This window comes from Phocoena sinus, chromosome 8, assembly GCF_008692025.1.
Source record: "Phocoena sinus isolate mPhoSin1 chromosome 8, mPhoSin1.pri, whole genome shotgun sequence".
Taxonomy (NCBI): domain Eukaryota; kingdom Metazoa; phylum Chordata; class Mammalia; order Artiodactyla; family Phocoenidae; genus Phocoena; species Phocoena sinus.
Genome location: NC_045770.1, coordinates 40,977,216 through 40,999,324, shown reverse-complemented (window position 1 = coordinate 40,999,324; position 22,109 = coordinate 40,977,216). Strand labels below are relative to the sequence as shown.

The 22,109-nt window shown below is 45.0% G+C and overlaps 1 protein-coding gene across 6 annotated transcripts in view; it reads left to right on the top strand.

Annotated features, from left to right (window-relative positions):
- FAT3 (FAT atypical cadherin 3) overlaps window positions 1-15,045 on the top strand; it is a 708,211-nt gene extending 693,166 nt beyond the window's left edge. For 2 of the 6 annotated variants that reach the window (XM_032640647.1, XM_032640644.1), the window contains 5 exons: window positions 1,856-2,511; window positions 6,117-6,230; window positions 8,329-8,388; window positions 9,141-9,176; window positions 9,805-15,045. In XM_032640647.1, coding sequence (XP_032496538.1) covers window positions 1,856-2,511; window positions 6,117-6,230; window positions 8,329-8,388; window positions 9,141-9,176; window positions 9,805-10,430 — 1,492 coding nt within the window. In that variant the 3' untranslated portion in view covers window positions 10,431-15,045. Of the gene's footprint in view, window positions 1-1,855; window positions 2,512-6,116; window positions 6,231-6,559; window positions 8,389-9,140; window positions 9,177-9,804 lie in introns of those variants that run through there. The other 4 variants (XR_004351132.1, XR_004351131.1, XM_032640645.1 and 1 more) reach the window with 4 other exon arrangements.
- The last annotated feature ends 7,064 nt before the right edge of the window (window positions 15,046-22,109 follow it).

Below are 22,109 nucleotides of genomic sequence, written 5' to 3'. Positions count from 1 at the left end.
GAAAACAGTCCCTTTAAAGAAAGTCTTCTCTGACCCCTAATATTTCCAGTATAGCTCTGAGGCAGATATACTATCCATTTCCTCAGAACTCATAAACTGGGCTCTACTTTCTAGCATTTTATGATCATTCTGAGACACTGAAAACTTACGTTTCCTTTGCAAATCTTTTTTCCCCCAAGGAAGAGGGAAATTAAAGTGTGAGCCGAACGGAAAGGGAATGTTTTAAGTTCTTAGTAAAACAACGCTTTCAACCATCCTTGATGGTTTTAGAAGTATATATATATATATATATATATATATACATATATATATATATGTATATGTATACGTAATCTCAAGCAAAGTGATATTCTAATTACAGATCAGTCTTACGTATTCATTAAAGTAAATCTCCTGAGGACTTTACCAGGAAATACTTAGCTGACTTTGAATTGTTGGATGTAATTTAAAGTAATAAAGCTGCATTTATTTTTAAATACTCTGTGATTCTGACTAATTTCCAGCTGACCTGGCCTCAATCTGTTCAAATTAGGGACATTTGACTACATTTTAAGAGGTGGATTACCAAAGATAGAAGTGATCAGGCCTTTTAAAATGAACATGTCAGAATAACTGGGGAAGTAGAGGACAGAGAAGAAGAAAGATCTATGTTCTTAAATAATGTAAAACTAAGAAAGAGTAAGACTTACATGTTTGCCTTATAATTATACTCAAAACAAGTCATGGATTGCTTTGAAGAGAATAAAATTCATTTATTTTTCATTAGAATGCTTTAATCATTTTTCCTGATAATCTGCCTTAGCCTTAGCCTTTAACATAAGCATAGAATCCAGAAGATACGATGCTATGTAGCCCTCCACCCACTGCCTACATACGCCCTATTACCCCTGCTTCCCAGAGAGACCAAAAATGACTGTATCTATTAGAGAGAAATGTCAGAACCAAAAACTTTCTCCTCCGTGGAAACTCTATTATAGGGTGTCTGGCTTCACAGCTCTTTAAGTGTAGCTGTACAATACCAGAAGCTCTGAGAACTAAAAGGACTGAGGATAAATTCGTGGCAAACTAATTTGGTGGCAAAGTCAGCCAAACCCATTCTGAGGCTACTTCTAGTCTTTATTTCCCTCATTTATTGTGAATATCCATATGTTTTACTGTAGAAACACTGGCATATTTGATTATGGGTCCTATGTCAGCACCAGTTCCTGGGATGGGGTGGGTATTCTACATAATATGAAAGATATGTACTGTATGTCATTTCTAAAATTGCAATATTTTACATTCTGAGATGCATCTGGCCCTGAGCATTTTGGAGACCAGTACGTCTTCAACAGCGTCTGTGGTTTCTTTTTCTGCTCCTTCTCTTCTCTCCCATGGCAGCCGTTTCCTTCCTCCGACCCGCTAGGGTCAGAATGTGGGAGAGATTGCATTGGGAGAAATCCCTTAATGCCTGATGATCACCGGGGTCTACGGTGGGCGCATAAATGCTCACCCACCTCCCCTATACACTGCATCACATCATTTTTGATTGCTTCAGGTACCCTTTAGGTACTTTTTCTCTTTTTTTTTTTTTTTTTTGCGGTACGCGGCACTGTTGCAGCCTCTCCCGTTGCGGAGCACAGGCTCTGGACGCACAGGCTCAGCGGCCATGGCTCACGGGCCCAGCCGCTCCGCATCAAGTGGGAATCTGGCCGGACCGGGGCACGAACCCGTGTCCCCTGCAGCAGCAGGCGGACTCTCAACCACTGCGCCACCAGGGAAGTCCGCGTTTTCTCCTTTAAAGATGTCGGCTTAACATGGAACGTCCGCAGGTCCTGATGTTTGAGGGGGGGCTTTTGTGTGTTCTGTCGCGAAGGTGCGAGGAGGACGTCAACGAGTGCGAGCGGGAGGAGTGTGAGAACGGCGGCGCCTGCGTGAACGTGTTTGGCTCCTTCCTCTGCAACTGCACACCAGGCTACGTGGGGCAGTACTGCGGCCTGCGCCCCGTCGTGGTACCCAACATCCAGGCCGGCCACTCCTACGTGGGGAAGGAGGAGCTCATTGGCATCGCCGTGGTCCTCTGCGTCATCTTCGTCCTCGTCATCCTCTTCATCTTCTTCCGCAAGAAGGTCTTCCGCAAGAACTACTCCCGCAACAACATCACACTGGTGCAGGACCCTGCTACGGCCGCCCTGCTCAACAAGAGCAACGGCATTCCATTCCGGAACCTGCGGGGCGGCGGGGACAGCCGCAACGTCTACCAGGAGGTGGGGCCCCCGCAGGTCCCCGTGCGCCCCATGGCCTACACCCCGTGCTTCCAGAGCGACTCCAGGAGCAACCTGGACAAGATCGTGGACGGGCTGGCCGGCGAGCACCAGGAGATGACTACATTTCACCCCGAGTCACCCCGCATCCTGACGGCCAGGCGGGGTGTGGTCGTGTGCAGTGTGGCCCCCAACCTCCCTGCCGTGTCCCCCTGCCGTTCTGACTGCGATTCCATCCGGAAGAATGGCTGGGATGCCGGAACTGAAAGTGAGTCGGAAGTAGTAATGCATCATGATTTCTTCCGCTCGTGTTTACTGGAAGGAAATTCGGGAAGGGAGAGCGCCCCGGAGGCACAGAGCTCTCAGTAGGACATGTTCTGACCCTAAATGTTCACACCAGCCCTGAAATATTGCCCTGGTTCTTATCCTCATTTACAGATGGGGTAAATGAGGCTCAGAGAACATACATAATGTGCCCAATATCACACAGCTAGTAAGAGGAAACTGTTACTCCAATACGGGGCTGCCAGCCTCTAAAACCCATGCTCTTTTTTTTTTTTTTTTAATTAAAAAAACGTTTTATATTATATTGGAGTATAGTTGATTAACAATGTTGTGATAGTTTCAGGTGTACAGCAGAGTGATTCAGTTATACATATACATGTATCTATTTTTTTCAAATTCTTTTCCCATTTAGGTAGAACCCACGCTCTTCTCACAATAGCACACCATTGGCAGTAAAACAAGCAGCGTAGCCACTTATGTGATATACAGGAAGTGTGCTATGGAAGGTCAGAAGAGAGTATTTCTAGTCTTAGGCTGAAGACTTGAGGGGAGCAGAGGGACATTCGAGTTGGACCATGGTGGATCAAAGGTCCAGGAACAGGAGGGTGTTCCACCACATAGAGGCACCCACATGATCAGAAGAAAAGCAAGTCCGTCTGTTTGGCTGGAATGCAGGGTTCAGGAAACAAGAGGGTGAACCACAAGCAGGAAAAGTGGTCCAGGCCAGATGCTAGTGTTTCCCTCTCCTTTTGGCCTCATACAGCAGAATTCTAGGCAAAGAGAAGAGCCACAAGTGCAAAGGCCCTGGGGTGGGAAAGACTTTAGTATATTGAAGAACATAGACAAGGTCAATGTAATTGGAGCTTGGTGAGCAGTGGGGAGAGTGGATACATTTTAACAGCAACACTAATGCAGTTTTTAATCAGGTAAGTAGCTTGATCTAATTTACATTTTTAAAAGATGGCTCTGACTGATCCATGGAGAAGAGACTAAATAGGACCCAAGAGGGAAGGGAGCAGAGACCATTCTGTTGTCCTATATGAACACCTGGGGAGAGGTGGTGATTGTTTTCTCTGTCCTAACATCAGTCAGAATGAAACTAAGGCAAGCTCCGTTGTATCCTATGACTTTTCATCAGGCCTAATGGCTTTATATTCGAGTAGCAGTGACACCCTGTGTAGCAGGAGTTTCCAAAGGCTAGGATTACAGTACTGTGATGTATGTCGGGGTAAAGGGGGAGGGGGGAGGCTGGTTTCAAATGGAGCTAGAAAGCACATGCACCCAAGGAGATACAGGGCGTCTCCATGAAGGAAGGGGTCATTCCTACTGGCGTCTTTAAGCATGAATAAGATTTGAGTAGGAAACTCTTGGAGAGGGCCTAATGGGAACAGGAAGCAGCTCAGTCAGTGCAGGGGACACGTGAGGGGTTACCTGAGGGTGTCTGGCTCTGTTGTTTACGAGGAAGGCAGCCAGAGGTGAAAGTTTGGACACCAACTACATGAAAAATGATTGAATCTCTGAGAGTGTGAGCTCACCGAGGAAGCAGGAACAGAGAGAGGATGGTCCATCTGGGCCTCAGAAAGGATCTTGGAGATGCCTACATGTGGGAGGTGGGCAGGGAGTTGGGGCCAGGAAGGGAAACAAACACATGTCAACAAAAAGAGGTCAAGGAAAGCGGAAAGGGCAGCCAAGCAGAAGCCAAGACTACCAATAAGGTCAGCAGGGTTGAGCACGGTAAAACCATCCAGGAAGACACAGTCTTAACAAAATACTGCACTTGACACCTAGAAGTTTCTTAGTGATCTCAAGAATGTCCCAATGAGTCCTCAAGACAGAGTTCGGCATGCAAGGGTTAAGGACGAAGAGATTTGGTGAGAAAACAGAGGCAGCAGATGAACATGAAAAACCACCACTGCCGTGTGCTGGATCGTCTCCTTAAATCCCCACAGCTGCCCCACATGGGACCAATTGGAGGAATGGATAAGTGAAATGACTTGCTCTAGAGCAGTAACTAGGAAAGGGAGGGGTGAGGATTGGCATCTGGTGCATCAGGGTCCAAAGCCTGTGCTTTTACCCAGACCGCTCTTGGGAGCTTTACCAGGGAAGTGGGAGAGGGACAGGAGAGGGAGAGGGTCTCCTGACGATGGAGGACAGCCTCTATTCTAGTACCACTCCAACTATGCTCTCTGCTGACTCCACCTTTGAGTAGACACACTTATACTTCAAGTCCTTCCCCTTGGATTTTAACCATAAATATATTCCCTCTCGAATTAGTGGTAGAGTTAGACTTTACTGCAGCCTTGCCAATCCCCTGGTTAGTAGAAAGCCTCCTTTTATTTAGCAGTGAAGATTTTGAATAAATGGAAGGGTGGAGAAAGGAGTTTTGTGCAGAGCACTATACTCACCAGGGTGGATCATTTGGCATCCTGGTGCTTTTCCAAGGCACATGTTTTCTGCCACATGGCTGTTGGGAGGTGAATATCTCCCTGGCATCTCTGTCCACTTGTATCAGTTGCTTATCCAACTCATCGTTTTGCTGTGGCTTCAGCATCTGATGGCAGATGCAGAGCTGCAGTGCCTGCACGCTTTGTGGAAGAAACAGTGATTTCTCTAGTCATGAAGAACAACTCTTCCCTTAATCACGAGTCCCCGTCTCTTCGTACCGTCACATTCCGTGATGATTTTCCTGGTGATCAGTTCCCTCCACCCACTTCGTAATGTGACAGCTTTATTTCCAGAATCCACCTCAGGCCAAAGCTCACATGTCCCCCCAAAGTATTGTTGAGCTTTTACCGACTACATCTCCCCCTTTGTTAAGCAAGGCAGAGCTAGCTGGCGAGACAGTCTCTGGGTGACTAATTCATTTTTCACTTGACAACTTCAAGATATGGGTTTTTATTGCTTCTTTTAGTCCATCAAATAAGAAAGTAGCCCTGTAGTGCGTGTGTGTGTGTGTGTGTGTGTGTGTGTGTGTGCGCGCAGGCTCTCTTTGTATGGCAAAGAAGAAGTGTGTGGCTAAGAGCACATCCACACCGCTGACTGCTGTCCTCCGGAGTGCCGAATGCTGTTCTTCCAAAAAATGATGTGGCACTGCCCCCTAGAAGGCAAAGCTGAGAACTCCACTCGCTCCCCAGAGAGGGAAGTTCGGATTAGTGTAATGGCATTCTTGCCTATAAAATATTTATACTCCTATTTTAAAAGTAATCTCATTTAACCTGGTGTTGACACCACATCAGTTCATGTAAATGATCTAAATGAACTCAGAATGGCAAAGAGCAGCCCAGCCACTTCATCCTAGCTTTCCTCTTCACTTAGTCACTTCCCTTTGAGGATGGAACAGCGACTTTCGGCTGTCAGCTATTTGGAAGCTCATTTGCCACAGGTTAAGGATTTCGAATCCATAATGTAAATCTCTTGATTGACAGATCTTTGCCCCTGATGGTACAATCGGTTTTCTATTGTGCACTAAATTATTTTCTCTAAGCAAATGAAAGTGCCCCAAGAAGTGAACTCTGGCAGGGGGCGGGGCTGGAAATATGCACAAGGTAACCAGTGTCATTTCTGCTTTCTCTCTGGCTGTCCACGAAGACAAAGGGGTTGATGACCCAGGAGAAGTGACCTGCTTTGCAGGCAGTAATAAAGGCAGCAACTCAGAAGTTCAGTCCCTGAGCTCCTTCCAGTCAGATTCTGGTGACGACAATGGTAAGAAGTCATGGAATTTGTCCCTCCCGGTGGGCTCTGTTTCCTGTGCTGGCGATCACTGGTTGAGAGGAAGGTGTTGGGACCCGTCCTGTTTCCTGGCCCAAGCGTGGGCTTTTGCTTATGCTCACAGCTTTCGCTGGGCTCCACTGTTGCGTGTCCGCTGAAAAAGCAAGCACTCATTGAGCCGCAGCTGGGAGCAGGCACAGAAGTAGAGGAGGTTCCCGCAGACCTCCAGTAAAGCGTCCTCTTTGACTTAGTTCATGATGGAACTACCTCATCCCAAAGGATACTCTCTAGCAAAGTGTGATGTGTTTCCTTTTTTATTCTAGCTCATGATGACCTCTTCACACTTCACTATCCATCCAACCTCCCCATCATTAGAAATCAGTTCAGAGGCAAGACCTCCTTCTCGTAGAACCTCCTTCCCAGAGAGGTAGTATCTTCATTCTTCCTCAATCATTTGAGGTCATGGGCCTTTGGAGAATCTTATCTTAGATACGATGGATCAGCTCCTTAGAAAAATGCACATACACCCAAAATGTTGCATACAATTCCATGTGGTTCATGAACCTCACTGACACCCCAAAGCTGCAGCCTCTACCTCCTGTGAACCCATGTTTATGGAAGAGGGCGTTAATGAAGGACTGGGTTTTCTGAGCTTGAGGAACCAGCTTTGGAGGATGGGTTGGTCTCCCCAGGGCAGGGAAAGGGTGCAGAAATAGTCAGAAAACAGTGAGAATTTACCACATGGTGGTGAACAAAGAATAATTTCAAGTAGTCATTGACAGTGACAGGCAGGCTTACCTTAGTCTATACCTTATGCTACTTTCCCACTTATCAAGAATTGGCAAAATTGAATATTTATAAGTTATGTAATCATTCACCCCATAAACCCTTGCTGAGTTTCTCCTGAATGTTGAATCCTGTACTGGGCATTTTGTAGCCTGAAGAACAAAATGAAAATGACATAGTCTTTGCCAACCACCACCTGCCCCCGGCCCGCCCCAGGTAAAGACAGGAACAAAGGAGCCCCGAGGCCATAGAAGTAGTCATGGAAGTCATATAGTCTACTTTCCCCATCACCACCCCTAAATCTCTTCCACCTCCATCCCAAATCCCTGGCACTCCCGAGAGGTGCGGAAACCTCAGTGTATCTGACCACTGGGGTAACAAACCATGTGACAGTGGATTTCTCCTGAGCAATCTCAGAAGGTCAGAGGCAGGCCTCCAGATTTCTTTATCTTGGTGTTTACTCCCTTCTTCATCCCCAGCCAGAAGAAAAGTTGTCGCTGGTTTGCATTTTATGTAGAAGCAGCCAAGAACGCAGTGTTTCCAAACTCCAGGCAGCAGCTCCAGCGATGACGCCTGGTTGACTTTTCTCACAGGCTCCTCTTCATCACACACTTGGGCTTTCAGGCTTAGCATTCTAGGTTGGTCCTGACTAAAGCAGGCTTCTTAAAGTGCCTGATCACCTGTCCAGAAGCTACTGGTATCAGGTGCTAAGGCAACCCATGTGAGCACAGAAATCTCCTTCCCAGTTTCTGACTATTTCAGAGGCCAAATGCTGACTCTCATCTACACTTTACGGATGGGAGCCGGGCCTCGGGTCGTTCTAGACTATCGGTGACGTCACGTGAGTGTGAAACCATCAGTGCTGCAAAGGTTATCCTCCATCACTGGCATTTGGCTCAGAGCAGCATGGCTGACCAGCAAGTAATTATCCCTGGGAATAGTGAGGTCTTCCTTGGAGCCTTTGGGAGTCACTAATGAGAAATTAGCATAAGCTTATGGCCTTTGCCTTCCTAGATTGATTTCACTGGGCCACGAGGTGTGAATTTATGACCCAGCAATTCCTGCCGATCGTGCCTTTCAGGAGGACTGGCCCCGGATTTGTTGCTGTTTCCCTTCCTCCAAGAAGCCAGGGGGATGAAAGTGTCCACTGGAGTCCAATGGATGGACTATGGGAAGCTTTGGGTGTTTGCATGTTGTGCCTTTGTTGTTACCATTGTTGTTAAGACAAGTGAATGTACGTTTAAAATGCGTAACTAACCTGAAGCTGTCCTTCTCCTCCCTCCTGTCTTCTTTTCCTGGCCACAAGCATCCATAGTGACTGTCATTCAGCTTGTCAACAATGTAGTTGACACTATAGAGAATGAAGGTATTTACTGTTTTCTTCCATAGCATTTCTTTGTGCAGAGTTAACCTTTTGGAAATATCGCTTCCTTGTTACTTTGAACTAGGGGTGACTTTTTTTTTTTATTGAAGTATAGTATAGTACAATGTTATATAAGTTTCACGTGTACAACATAGCGATTCACAATATTTGAAGGTTATACTCCATTTATAGTTATTGTAAAATATTGTCTATATTTCCTGTGCTGTACAATATAGCTTTGTAGCTTATTTATTTTATGAACTAGAGGTGATTTTAATCAGTTGGCAGCAGAGGGGGCGGTACAGGTGGTTTCAATGAGACGCTAAACGTCTCTCTCTGGATTGGAGTGAATTTTACAATTTCGAAAAAAAATCCAGGTCATAATTCTTTTCATGTGTGAGGTACTCTTTTTACAAAATCCCTTCCGAGAGAAGAGTACCCACTTAATCGAAATCCAGATTGATACTAAATACATTCTTACATTCAACATGTATTGATTGAGCACCTACTGTGGGCTGGGGATATTTAAGAAATCATTCAAAACTACAATATTATGGGAATTGATTTCAATCGGGTAACTTTTATTAGTGATTTAATACTATTAGGGCCTGGTACAGATGCGACTTACCTTTTCGTTTCGCAAAGAACAACAAGGAGAAATAGGAACATTTTTTTACATCATCTGAAATGTTCTATTGTACCTCCTTCACATGACTTGGACTGTCAGTTTTACTTCTCACTTTGTATTTAAACAGTGTCTGTCACGGATCAAGGACAGAACTACAACCGAGGTGATTCTGCCGTGCCCCCAGCATAACGTGTTACTTACGCGTTTGGAATTGCTGAGCTTGTTCTTACCCTGTCACTCTCCCTCCATCTTTCCTGAGTTTCTTTGATCTGAATTTTGCATGTTCCAGGTGTCTTGTGTGCTTGGTACTGGAGGTGAAAGCCCCAGCCCAGCATCCTCCCTCCCCCAGCCTCTCCCCTGCTCCAGCAACTCATTCGTTTGCACGCACATCTCCCTGCCTCCTGTGGTCCACAGGACGGCTGATGCATCTACCTCTTCGAGCATGTTGCCAGCCTGGATGTGCACTTAGCCTATGGCTAGGAAGAGGAGAGAGGGTTCTAGAACTGTTGTTTGCTCGGCATGCCCTCGCTGGCCATCGCTTCCGGCATGGCTGAGTGGGAGATGCTGCAGCAACCAGGTGTCATCCTCAGAGTTGCCATTGCCTTGTAGTTCCCGGGCCAGAGCATGGCTGGTCCTGAGAGACCCTCGTAAAAAGCATGCGGGTGACCCTGGCTTCTTAGGGTCTCCTGGATGTTAAGAATTGCATGTCAGGTTCCTTGCCTGCTCCTTTCTGAGCCCTGACTCCAGCTCCATTCTGGAGGAAACTAACTGACACGGCTTCTCTCTCACAGCCTATCACTGGGACACCTCTGACTGGATGCCAGGGGCCCGCCTGTCGGACATAGAAGAGGTACCCAACTACGAGAACCAGGAGGGAGGCTCGGCGCACCAGGGCAGCACGCGGGAGTTGGAGAGCGATTACTACCTGGGCGGCTACGACATCGACAGCGAGTACCCACCCCCCCACGAAGAGGAGTTCTTGAGTCAGGACCAGCTGCCCCCACCCCTGCCAGAGGACTTCCCGGACCAGTACGAGGCCCTGCCGCCCTCCCAGCCGGTCTCACTGGCCAGCACGCTGAGCCCAGACTGCAGGAGAAGGCCCCAGTTCCATCCCAGCCAGTACCTCCCTCCCCACCCCTTCCCCAACGAAACGGATTTGGTGGGCCCTCCCGCCACCTGTGAATTCAGTACTTTTGCCGTGAGCATGAACCAGGGCACGGAGACAGCAGCGGGCCCAGCAGACAGTGTGTCTCTCTCCTTGCACAATTCCAGAGGCACCTCGTCCTCGGATGTGTCAGCCAGCTGTGGCTTCGAAGACTCTGAAGTAGCCATGAGTGACTATGAGAGCGTCGGGGAGCTCAGCCTCGCCAGCCTTCACATTCCCTTTATGGAGACCCAGCACCAGACCCAAGTGTAGAGGATGCGCTCGGGTGATGCGCGCGGTTTGTTACAGAAACGCGGAGGGAGACTGGCTGGGCTCGCATCTCCACGAAGGGTCCTGTGTTGAGCCAGCGGGAAATGCGGTATTTTCTTCTGAGAACTTCTTCCCGAGCCATACTGTCACAAGCAAGCTCGACTCTAGCTGGCTGAAAAGGAAAGGTTCAGAAATTGTTTCTGAGAGGTGACCCATCACCCTGGCAGTGCGTCCCTGCGCTCATGACCGACAAGACGCACCCAGTTTTTAAAGGGGGAAACAATTTCACCCATTGTTCTACAGTCCATCTGTATGGCTTTGTGCAGTACTGTGCCCTGGAAAAGTGTTACAGCATCGGTCCTTGCAGTATTAATAACTGGCAACAAGCCAAGAGGCATTGTTGCATGTAATTTTGAGCCAATGGGGAGGGGGGAATGAAAATAGTGGTTATGATTGCTGGAAAAGTTAGTCTCTTAGGCAAAAGAAAAGAGGAATAAATATTATTAAATAAATAAGAAAATGGGATGAAGGCTTTCAAATCAACTCTTTTTTTTTTTTTATCTGCCCAATTTTCAGCTATAAAATTAGGTTTGGGTAACATGTTTAGTATGCTCAGTTATTTTTGTTTGTTTGTGTTAAGCATCCAATATAATATAGTTGGATTTTATGATCTTTGAGAAAGATATCAATGAAGAGGAATACGTGAGGGTATTTGGGTACCATTTTGTAGGTTGTGCAAACATTAGAAAGAATGTGATTATCTGTCTTTGTGTTTTCCAGTAAATATTCTTGGCTGTAACTTTAATTTTAACATTGCTGCAGAAATTGGGCTTTGTTCTGAGAATCAGGAAATAAAAAGACAAATAAAGGTATATTTTGGTACCTTGTTCTCTAGAATGAGAGATATTGAGAGGTTTAAGCAGGATTCACAAATTCAGGGAAAAAAAAGAAAATATAATACTTTCAAAGTTTTCAGCTAATCACAATTCTTGATAATGCAGATAAAAGGTACGTGTTGTTTTAAACTGTTAGCATCATCACTATAAATGCAATTATGTTTTTTAAAAAGGAGAAGAAAGTAGATAGTTCTTGTGTGTAAATTATAATAGTGTGTGTTTCTGGTCCTATGTACAAATATGTGCTTGCACTCAATAAGGCTGCTCTTGAGGAAAGCTGACGGGAAGGTTTTAGGATACAGACTTAAAAATCCTGCCATTGAGGCCAACCTTCCAGTTTCTCTGATCTTGATGATATTAGAGAAACACCAAATGCCGTATTTTATTCTGGTTCATTTAACTTTATTTTGGTACTGCCATTTATATGAACTTGAAGCAAAACTGTGCTTTCTTAGGGAAAAAAAAAAACTGTATTTTGTTATAATTTTCCAGAACTAAACTCTCATTTGAAAAATGTGTAAAGTTTCATTACACCCTGGGGTTCTCCTCTCATCTGACCTGTGGGCTTCAGCCTTGAGTTTCCAAATTTGACAGGAGAATCAGCCCACTGGGAATACAATAACCCGGTAGTCGAAGCTTAAAGTTGACGAGTTGAGTGACTTTCCTCTTTTGCTTCAATCAGATCGTGGCCACGGGTGCAGCGGCCATGGTTAAATAAATGCATATTTGCACTCTCTGCATATGAGCAAATCTCTGTGTCCACGGTTTCTGATAACATATGGCATTGGTGTGTCCACCGTACTGTCCTGATCTGTGTGTCATCCACTCAGACATATTTTTAATTGCTTCAGTTGTGTTCAATCCACTTCTTTGCAGGAGTCAGTGTTTCTGAAAGATCGTGGTTAAGAAAAAAAAAAAAACAACTCCTCTTCATTCCCAAGCTTCCTGAGTATATGCATAAACTTCATAGGTTTCTCAGCTTTTCTCCTCTTCCTATCTCCTAGTCAGACCTACTCATGGAAGCATTATCCACACTGTGGTCTTGAAATAAATGAATTTCACTAAGGCTGCTTGGGAGAATAAAGTCTTTGATATTTCTCTTATGTAAGAAACCATTTGCAAGAACCATGGAGAAAATGACGAACTAATGGTCTAGAATAGAACTGCTGCTACACTTTCGATAATGCAATGACATAAAAAACAATCAAAGTAAACCCAACAATTCATTTCTTGCCCCCAGGAAATATTAGAAGGAGATGAATGCCCATGAGTCAGTCCTGCTTACACAGCATCCCCTCCAGGCAGAGTGCCTAACCCACACAGTAATGAAGGAATAAATAGACCCTAATGCGGTTGTGAAATCACCCATGAAAACTGTGCCCACTCTTGGCTCTGACCTGTATAAAATACCTCTTTCTTCAGGATATCTTCCCCTGATTTTCTGCAGAGTAGCTCTGTAGCTAAATGTATCCCGGATAACCTTGTGTCATACTTTGATTCATTACCTTTAAACACGTGATATCGTTTCACTTTTTGGATAGCTTTCCCAGTAGATTCTGAAATGGTTTGCAGTCAGGCCAAGATGGAACTAGGTGGGGTGACCACTGATTCAAGTGCTGGAAGGGTCCTTAAGGTCTGCTTGTCCAATCCCCTTATTTTATAAAAGAGTAAACATACCCAGAGAGGGGAAGGGACTTCCCCAAGCTCCCACAGGAAGGTAAGTAGCTGAACAAGAACTAGAACCCATCCATTTGGCCTGCTTCTGCTAGACCTTCTGAGTTCTCAGAAGGAATATACTAGAATATACTAGTATATATGCTTTGGAATATACTAGAAGAGAGAACTCATGGAGCATATTGGAATATACTCTCATGGAGAACTCATGGAGAGTATTTTTCTGGAAGCCTCACGATCCTAGGTTTCCTTGCAGCCCCCATAGGAAAGGTGCAGTTACAGAATTCACACATATCTTTGGACATCTGTCAAAACTGCTTTCGCCAAATGAATATTTACTAAAATGAGGATGGAATGATAATTACAGAATGGAACTAAGACCAGTCAGCAAATTCAGTAAAACTTTGATTATATTACCTACTAGGTGCATTTATTTTTCTTCTTTTTCCCCCATCCCCACCCTGGTGTTTATTCCTAACCCAGTCACCATGCAGAACCACGTGGGAAAGATTTAAGCCAATTAGTATCTTTCCCATACATATTTAAGCCAATTAGTATCTTTCCCATACATATTTTTCTAACACGTATGTGCTACCTCTGGAAGCCATTTTCCATAGCCTATTGTAGGCATTTTACTTGCCTTGCACACATTCTGATTAGGTTGAGGATAGCTGGACGACTAGTGATGTTTGTCATATAGTAAGCAGAAGTTATAGGGCTGTAAAAGATAAATAAAATAGGTGTTGAATTTATTTGCTCTCTTCTACGAGTATTTTTCTGCTGAGTTTTGTTCCATGCCAGCTTTCCGTGTACTCATATCCTGCCAGTTCATGAAATGCCATTGAGGTAGACTTAGTGATATGAATAGGTCAGGTCTATGCAGCTGAGGTTTACCCTATCAGACAATCAGGGTGAAGACCTAGAAAGGGAATTGATGATGCATTCCTGGAACTTACCTGGAACCACCCTAGGGAATCACTAGCAGAGCCTGGGAAAAAAAGCAAGGAAAACACTACTGGCCAACTCCTGTTTACTTCCCACCCTCACCCCGCCCACTGCCCCCACTAACGCTGAGTCTACATAATCAACGTCGGGGAATAGACATTAGCAAAATAAATCACTTAGGACCCAGAAAGCACTTTCATGGGAAATAATTCAGGAAGATCTGGTGTTCATTTTGCATGGGTTGCCCAGATAATTGTCTGGGCTGTCCACTCTGCTGCCTTCCCAGTGCACAGATATTGCTAAAGTGGCTAGGCTTTTATGTTTTTAGCTTCAAACCATGAGAAATGGAGATTTGAAGAGGCATTTCTTTAGCGTCATCATTTTGTGTGGTCTGTGAGAAGGCGGGTTCTGTGTTTGCACAGTATTCTGGTGGAAATCCACGTCTTTAAGCTTCTGGTTGTATAATTCTAGGGTTTAAAGTCTCTATGTGTGGATTTGGCATCAGCTAACGTTTAGCCAGCTAGCTAAGAGACAGGAAAAGAATAAGATTTTCTTTCCTTATGTAATAATGAAAAGCAATAATTACAAGTATGTGATATTACACAAAGGCCATAATTAGTCTCTTCCAGTGTTTAGGATGCACTCGAGAATCATAGAGTCGTTTGGAGCGTGTTTGGACCCATTAGTATGTACTGTAGTACCCTTCTGGCAAACAGATACCTGAATTGCTACTATTTAAGAATTTTATGAGCCCATAATACTGCATTTCGGGAAGTGACGAACGTGTTCAAATGTGTTCGGAAATGGAAGCAGTTCTTTTTAAGCACTGTATCGGAGAGATTGTCTTGTAAATTTACCTGTTCCAGACAGGCTGGTTTGTAAAAGATGTATGTTTTGGTGTTTAAAATGTTTATAAAATTGTATATAATGGTTTCAATTTTCCAGGCTTTTGTAGATATACTGTATTTGATGCCTATCAGGATGCTCTAATTTGGGGGGTCGAATATAATTCTAAGTCATCCATGCTGTTGTTCTGCAAACTTCTGAGGTAACTACACACACACACACACACAAAGCATTTTGAAAGTGATGTTTTTTAAACATTTCCAAAAGTACTGTAACCTTTCTTTGGTCCTACTATTTTCATTTAACTCTCTCTGTTTCCAAGAAAATGCTTTTATTGATATTTTAGAAAACAAGTGTGTTTTGCTCAGTTACTAAATACCTGAGTCTTATGCCATTTCAGATTCAGAATGAATTACATCATTTCTTCACACACGTGTACTCACCTAAACTTGCACACACATCACACGCCAAACGTTATGCAAAGGGAAAGCTAACACTTAAAGTGGGTCTTATCCCTTATGGAAATAGATTTTTTGTGCATATAATGCTGTTGGCAGTATTCAGTCTTGTGTTCTTTTTCTAAAAAAATAAAAGCAAAAAAAGACAGCCAAAAAAAAAAAACCCAACAGTGTACAGGTTTGTAACTGCCAAAATTTGATGGTTAAAACAAGTTTTCAAGTAAAAAGAAAAAAATGAAATTAGCAATTGTGTTGACTCTTTTTTTTTTTTTTTTTTTTTTTTTTTTTTGCGGTGCATGGGCCTCTCCCGTTGTGGAGCACAGGCTCCGGACGCGCAGGCTCAGCGGCGCCATGGCTCACGGGCCCAGCCGCTCCGTGGCATATGGGATCTTCCCGGACCGGGGCACGAACCCGTGTCCCCTGCATCGGCAGGCGGACTCTCAACCACTGCGCCACCAGGGAAGCCCTGTGTTGACTCTTTTTAAGTGTTGCCTTTTATTTGTCTTCAGCTAATTGCTCCCATGGCGCTTATATTTGTAGGGATGGTAGTTTTCTCAGAAACTTCTTACCTCCAGAAAGATTTCCGTTGGCTCTGGTGCACCTGTGCTGGAACTTTATGTAGCTTCTTACCGGGCACACACCCTGTAGGGTTTTCTCCTGATTAGAACGAAAACAGTGCACGAGATTTGAGCAAGTAAGGGTCATCGAGCCACATCTCGCAGAACTCATTCGTAAACACATCCCCATGCGTTCCAGGCAGCTTTTCCAACAAGCCTCGTCCCCCCTCAAAAAAAAAAAAAAAAATCCAAAAGCTTGGGGCACAATTAGCACTTGAGTTTCCCTCCAAAGACCAGAGCTCTAGAAATTTTTTTATACAGAGTGAAAGTCAAAATATATACAGGACAAGTTGGGGAGGAGGGACAAACTGACCTTTCAAAGAAGTGACATTACAAGAGATTAGCTTGAGACCAGGAAGGACTCCAGAAGGGGAGGGGCACCCTCTGCCCAGCCTTGGTGAGGGAAGGCGAGGTCCTGCTGTAAGAACCACACTGTCTGAGCACCAGCTGCATAAAGGCCCCTCCTCAGGCCCTGGGCCACCCCTGGAGTTGGCCCTGCCTGCCCCAGCAGCAAAACTCCACCTACCTGCCCCTGACCAGGATCCTGGAGCCCTGGAGCCACTGTCCCCTGGCTAGGCATTCAGTCTCTTCTTACTGGAAATCCTTACCGCGGGCAGAGTTAGGTGTGCTGCATCCTCTGGTTACTTGTCCATCCACGTATTGGTAGGCACGTAAATGCTTAAGAACTGGATAAAAGAGAGGGTGCACCAATTTGTTGCATTTGCCAACTTCCGTGGTATCGATGCAGAAAACTCAGGCTCTGTGCACCAGTGCCAGATCGAATCTTGGAGACAGACTTTTGGGTGAAGTAGAAAAGAAGAGCTTTATTGCTTGCCGGGCAAAGGGGGTTACAGTGGGCTCCTGCCCTTCAACACTGTGTGTCCGAACCCGGGGGAATTTGGTGAAGAGTTTTATAGCAGTGGTTCAAAGGTGGGGTTGCTGATGAGAGCCAGGGTGTGCAATCCTTTAATCTGGTCTCAGGTGGTCTCCTGATGAGCTTCTGTGGTTCTCCTGAGGTTATCAAACTGTGACCTTCTCTCTGGAACGAAGAATACTTCATCAAGTAGTTAACATCCTCCATTTGTTGGGGCTTTGAGTTCTGCAGATACGGTTATGTGTATCCCTTGAGGCAGAACCAGGATCCTGTCCCAAGTCTGCACTATTGTTTCTTGGTGGCTTCTCCCTTGTCTCTGCATCCCCTCCCTTCCCTGATTAACAGCTGCTTGAACCTACCGTTTGGAAATCAGGGAAGGTCATGGAGGCTGAAGCCTATTCCCTACAAACAAGAAGCGGGGGACACAGAAAGACTTCCATGCCCAGGAGCCCCACAGCGTCCTGCTGGGTTTCAGTATAAACACTTGGATCATGGCTGGTTTCAAACTACCAAGGTGATGTGAACTGGCTTACAGATTCCTGGGACTCTAGAAAAGCAGTATAAGCCAGCACCAGCAGACCACTGGCTCCCCCATTAGACCAGAAGGCAGAGTTGAGCCTTCACTGTCTCTTTTCTTTTTTTTTTTTTTTGCGGTACGTGGGCCTCTCGCTGCTGTGACCTCTCCCGTTGTGGAGCACAGGCTCCGGACGTGCAGGCTCAGGGGCCATGGCTCACAGGCCCAGCCGCTCCGCAGCATGTGGGATCTTCCCGGACCGGGGCACGAACCCACGTCCCCTGCATCGGCAGGCGGGCTCTCAACCACTGCGCCACCAGGGAAGCCCTGTAGTTTGTATCTCTTAATTCCACACACCTATTTTGTCCCTCTCCCCCTCCCTCTCCCCACTGGTAGCCACTAGTTTCTTCTCTATATCTGTGAACGTGTTTCTATTTTGTTATATTCATTCGTTGGTTTTACTTTTTAGATTCCACATATAAGTTAATCATGCTCTTCTAGCTGGACTGCTTTAATGTTTGGATATTACCGACAAGGCTCTCACAAACATTCTTATGTAAATGTACACACGTGTTAGGATTTCTGAAGGATGGATTCTGGAAGCAGAATTTTTTGGTCAAAGAATATGTCCATTTTTAAGTCCTGAGTGTTTCTCCCACTTTAATTGCTTTCGAAATGGTTTCATCAAATAATAATCCCACCAATAGTTCCACACAGTATGTAGCAATATATAACTCACTCTCTCCACCAAGTACATGGAGCTGGCCCCATGTTCCAGAGGCCATACTGCTGCTCTAGATTCTTAGGAGCTCCTAGGTTGGGGACCGCTACGGCAACTTGCTGCCACCATGAGAAATGGCCCATTAAGTCTCTATAAATATTGTCACCTGTGCCACTCTTCTCTGCCTGTGCAGGGCAGGGCTCACAGAGGACGGTCAGACAGCTGACTGGCAGAACCACCTAGAACTCATTCTCACTGGTACACTAAATGCCTGGCTTTCAGGCTGTACATTTGAACAGGAGGGTCCGGGCAAGACAGATTTTGGCAAGAAAAAGGTAAGCAGATTCTACAGAGCTTGAATGCTGAGGTTCTCATAACATCAGTCCGTGTCTGAGCCATCGTTATTCCACAACCTTGAACCTGAAGATTATCTGTGTGATGTAGAAAAACTCAAAGGAAGCCTTAAAACATGAATTTCCATATGAGCGTTTGTCAGTTGAAAACAAAAAAAGGACCATCGACAGGAACTATAATGTATTGCTTTAGAGGCTGTGGAGTTAGGCTCTACCATCCTGCTTCTCAAACAGTGGTCCACAGGCCAGCAGCATCAACCTCAGCAGGGCGCTTGCTGGAAGTAACAGAATCCCAGCCCCACTGAATCAGAATCCATGTTAAGAAGTTCTCCAGGTGATACGTATGTATGTACGTGAACGTCTGGGAAGCACGGCTGGACTTTTGACTTGGACTCCGATACATACCAGCTGTGTGAACTTGGGTGAGTTACTTAATCACTCTGTATGTCCTTCAGTTGCTTCATCTGTAAGACAGGCAGGTTACAGGAAGACGATGATGCAATGCATACAGTGTCTGACAAATAAGAAACACTCAAATCGTAGCCGCATATGATTTCTCCTAATTTTCATCCTGGTCCTCCTGTATAGAAGCAGCTTTCATCATTTCCAAGAGCCCCAACTAGTCTGGCTGCTGGAGGAACAGTTCAGTTCATAAAGATTAAAGCTATTAATAAAAAAGACAAATCCTTTGAGTGAATGCTCCGGTGTTCTCTGGAGTCATGCTTTGCCAGAAAACTCTTTGGAGCATTATCCAGCCTCTTATTTAAATAAATGTGTTTTGCACAGATAAGAGGTACGGGGCCTTGATGCGGCTGCACATCCGTGTTGAGGCCCATCCTTTCTCTCACCCAGTTATTTTCTAATGAAGTCAAGCCCCTGATCAATTTCAGGAGCTCCTTCTCCAGGCATAGATTTTTTTTTTTTTTTTTTTTTTTTGCAGTACGCGGGCTTCTCACTGTTGTGGCCTCTCCCGTTGCGGAGCACAGGCTCCGGACGCACACGCTCAGCGGCCATGGCTCACGGGCCCAGCCGCTCTGCAGCATGTGGGATCCTCCCGGACCGGGACACGAACCCGTGTCCCCTGCATCGGCAGGCGGACTCTCAACCACTGCGCCACCAGGGAAGCCCCAGGCAGAGATTTTTAAGGCTGTATCATTCCTGTGAGCCCCCCCCACCCAAAAAAAGAATGTCATTTAACTAGGTCACAAAGGAATTCAGTGACAGGTGACGAGATCTTGGTATGTGGGGAGGCTAACGGTCTGGATGTTCTAAATGGTAGGAAATTGACTCTGAGAGGAAGGAGATTAAAATGACCAAAAGGGCAGCAACTTCAGGGGCAAAACTGAAATGCAGTGATAAGATTTACTGTGTAAATAATTCACCTAGCACAGGAAAAAGCTTAGGATGGGCTCTGAGCACAAAGGGACTTTTTCATGTCTCAGAATATAATTAATTAAGAATTCAAGATACAAGGTAATTAGAGAAACTGTAACCTGGAGGCATGCTTCTGAATTATTCTGATCATTTTTAACAATGAGAAAATTCAATTTTCCTGTCACGTGGCATAGAGTTTAAATTTGGATAATGTAAAGAGCAATGTTCAGACAGTGTAATGAGCAAATTAAATTATTTCTTTTGATTTTGCAGGAAAAGTTAGGATCCAATGATTGAATCTAAATCATGGAAATGATTGTCAGAGCTGAAAAAAGAGAGAAAAATGTACAAATTACAATTGACTCTCGTTTTCTCTAACACTAAGTTGCCCATGTTGCTCTCTTTGTAATTACTATGTGCATGTGTGTGTGTGAATCTATTTCATTACTTGCCCTGGGACAAAGGGGATGAATAAATTATTCTGATATATAATGGAGGTTATGTTGCGTTACCACCAAATCAAACTCTCCTCTTTCCTTGACAGGAAGAGGCTGTCAACAGCTTTAGACCCCAATTAGCACTCATAGTTAAAAATTAAAAATTAAATTCACTTTTTAAAAAATTCACTTTTTGATGAACCCAGCATTCACAGAAGATGGGCTACAATCCACTGTGCTTAAATTACCCATTTTTCACATTCCTTCAGGCATTGCTTATTTAACTGTTTCCAAGGGTACTTGAGATGCTTTTTCATACATCAGTTATCCGACGTGCATTTTCAAGAGAGTTACAATGATGTTCCAATATCTGTTGCCTCATTTAGTACCTATAAAATCTCTAACTGTACTATCAAGATTTCAGAAGGTCCCACTCAGAATTTTGTCCCCTGAAAAGATGTTGAAATCCTAGCTCCAGTGCCTGTGAATGTGACCTCATTTGGAAATAGGGTTATTGCAGATGTAAGCAAGTTAAAATGAGGTCACACTGGGTTAGGGTGGCCCCTAAGCCAGTATGGCTATTTTCCTTATAAGAAGAGGACACACACACAAGGAGAATGCCATATGAAGACGGAGACAGAGATTGAAGTGGCATGACTACAAGCCAGGGGGACCAAGGATTTTTGTCAACCACCAGAAACTAGGAGAGAGACTCAGAACAGATTTGTCCTCAGAAATTCCAGAAGGAACGAACCCAGCTGACACATGGATTTTGAAATCTGGTGTTAAAAAAACCATATCTACCTTACAAAATTGGGATGAGATGCTGCTTACAGGTACAAACATGATAGGTGCTTGGCACACGCCACGATTCTAGTTTCTAGTTCCAGGAGGCCTAGAGGTAAGAAACAAACCCAGGAGAGATAACTAACCCTGTCCTCCTCAGGTAAAATGACTGTTCTTTCATTTTGATTGAATAGTTTTGATTGATAAGCAACAACAGCAATATGAAATAAGTTTTTGTTGCAGGAGAGGAGAACTCGCCACACTGCTACTACCCTAACAATTTCTGTTTTCATTTTCTATGATTACTTTACAGTCTTTCATTCATTTGCATAATGTTTCATAATTGTAATCACAGTATAGACATCATTTCATCTTCTATTTTTTCACTCTGTTATATTTAAATATTTTTCTTGCTTCTACAAAGGCATCGTAATTAAGTGTTAATAATTTACCTTTGAGAGACGGGCGCGAGCCGCGGCTAAAAGCACGGACCCCAGGGACGCGCGGGAGATGCTAAGGCTGCTGCTGTCGCCACCAAGGGGCCTGTGTGCGAGCACAGGTCACTCACTATCCACACCCCTCTTCCGCGAAGCCTGTGCAGCCCGCCACTGCCACGGTCCCGGGATCCAGGGACAACTCACCCGGGAGAACGCACGGCGAGCCTCAGGCTGGTGCAACGTCACGCCGGCCTCTGCCGCCGCAGGCCTGCCGCGCGCGCAGTGCCCCTCCCTCCCCCCACGGCCTGAGTGAGTCAGAGCCCCCGAATCAGCGGCTCCTTTAACCCCGTCCTGTCTGAGCAAAAAACAGACGCCCTCCAGCGACCTACACGCAGAGGGGGGGGCCAAATCCAAAGCTGAGGCCCTGGGAGCTGTGAGAACAAAGAAGAGAAAGGGAAATCTCTCCCAGCAGCCTCAGGAGCAGCGGATTAAAGCTCCACAATCAACTTGATGTACCTGCATCTGTGGAATATCTGAATAGACAACCAATCATCCCAAATTGAGGAGGTAGGCTTCGAGAGCAAGAGCTATGATTTTTTTCCCTTTTCCTCTTTTTGTGAATGTGTATGTGTATGCGTCTGTGTGATATCTTGTCGGTATAGTTTTGCTTCCACCATTTGTCCTAGGGTTCTATCCGTCCACGGTTTTTAAAAAAAATTTTTTTTCTTACTAATTAATTTTAATAATTTT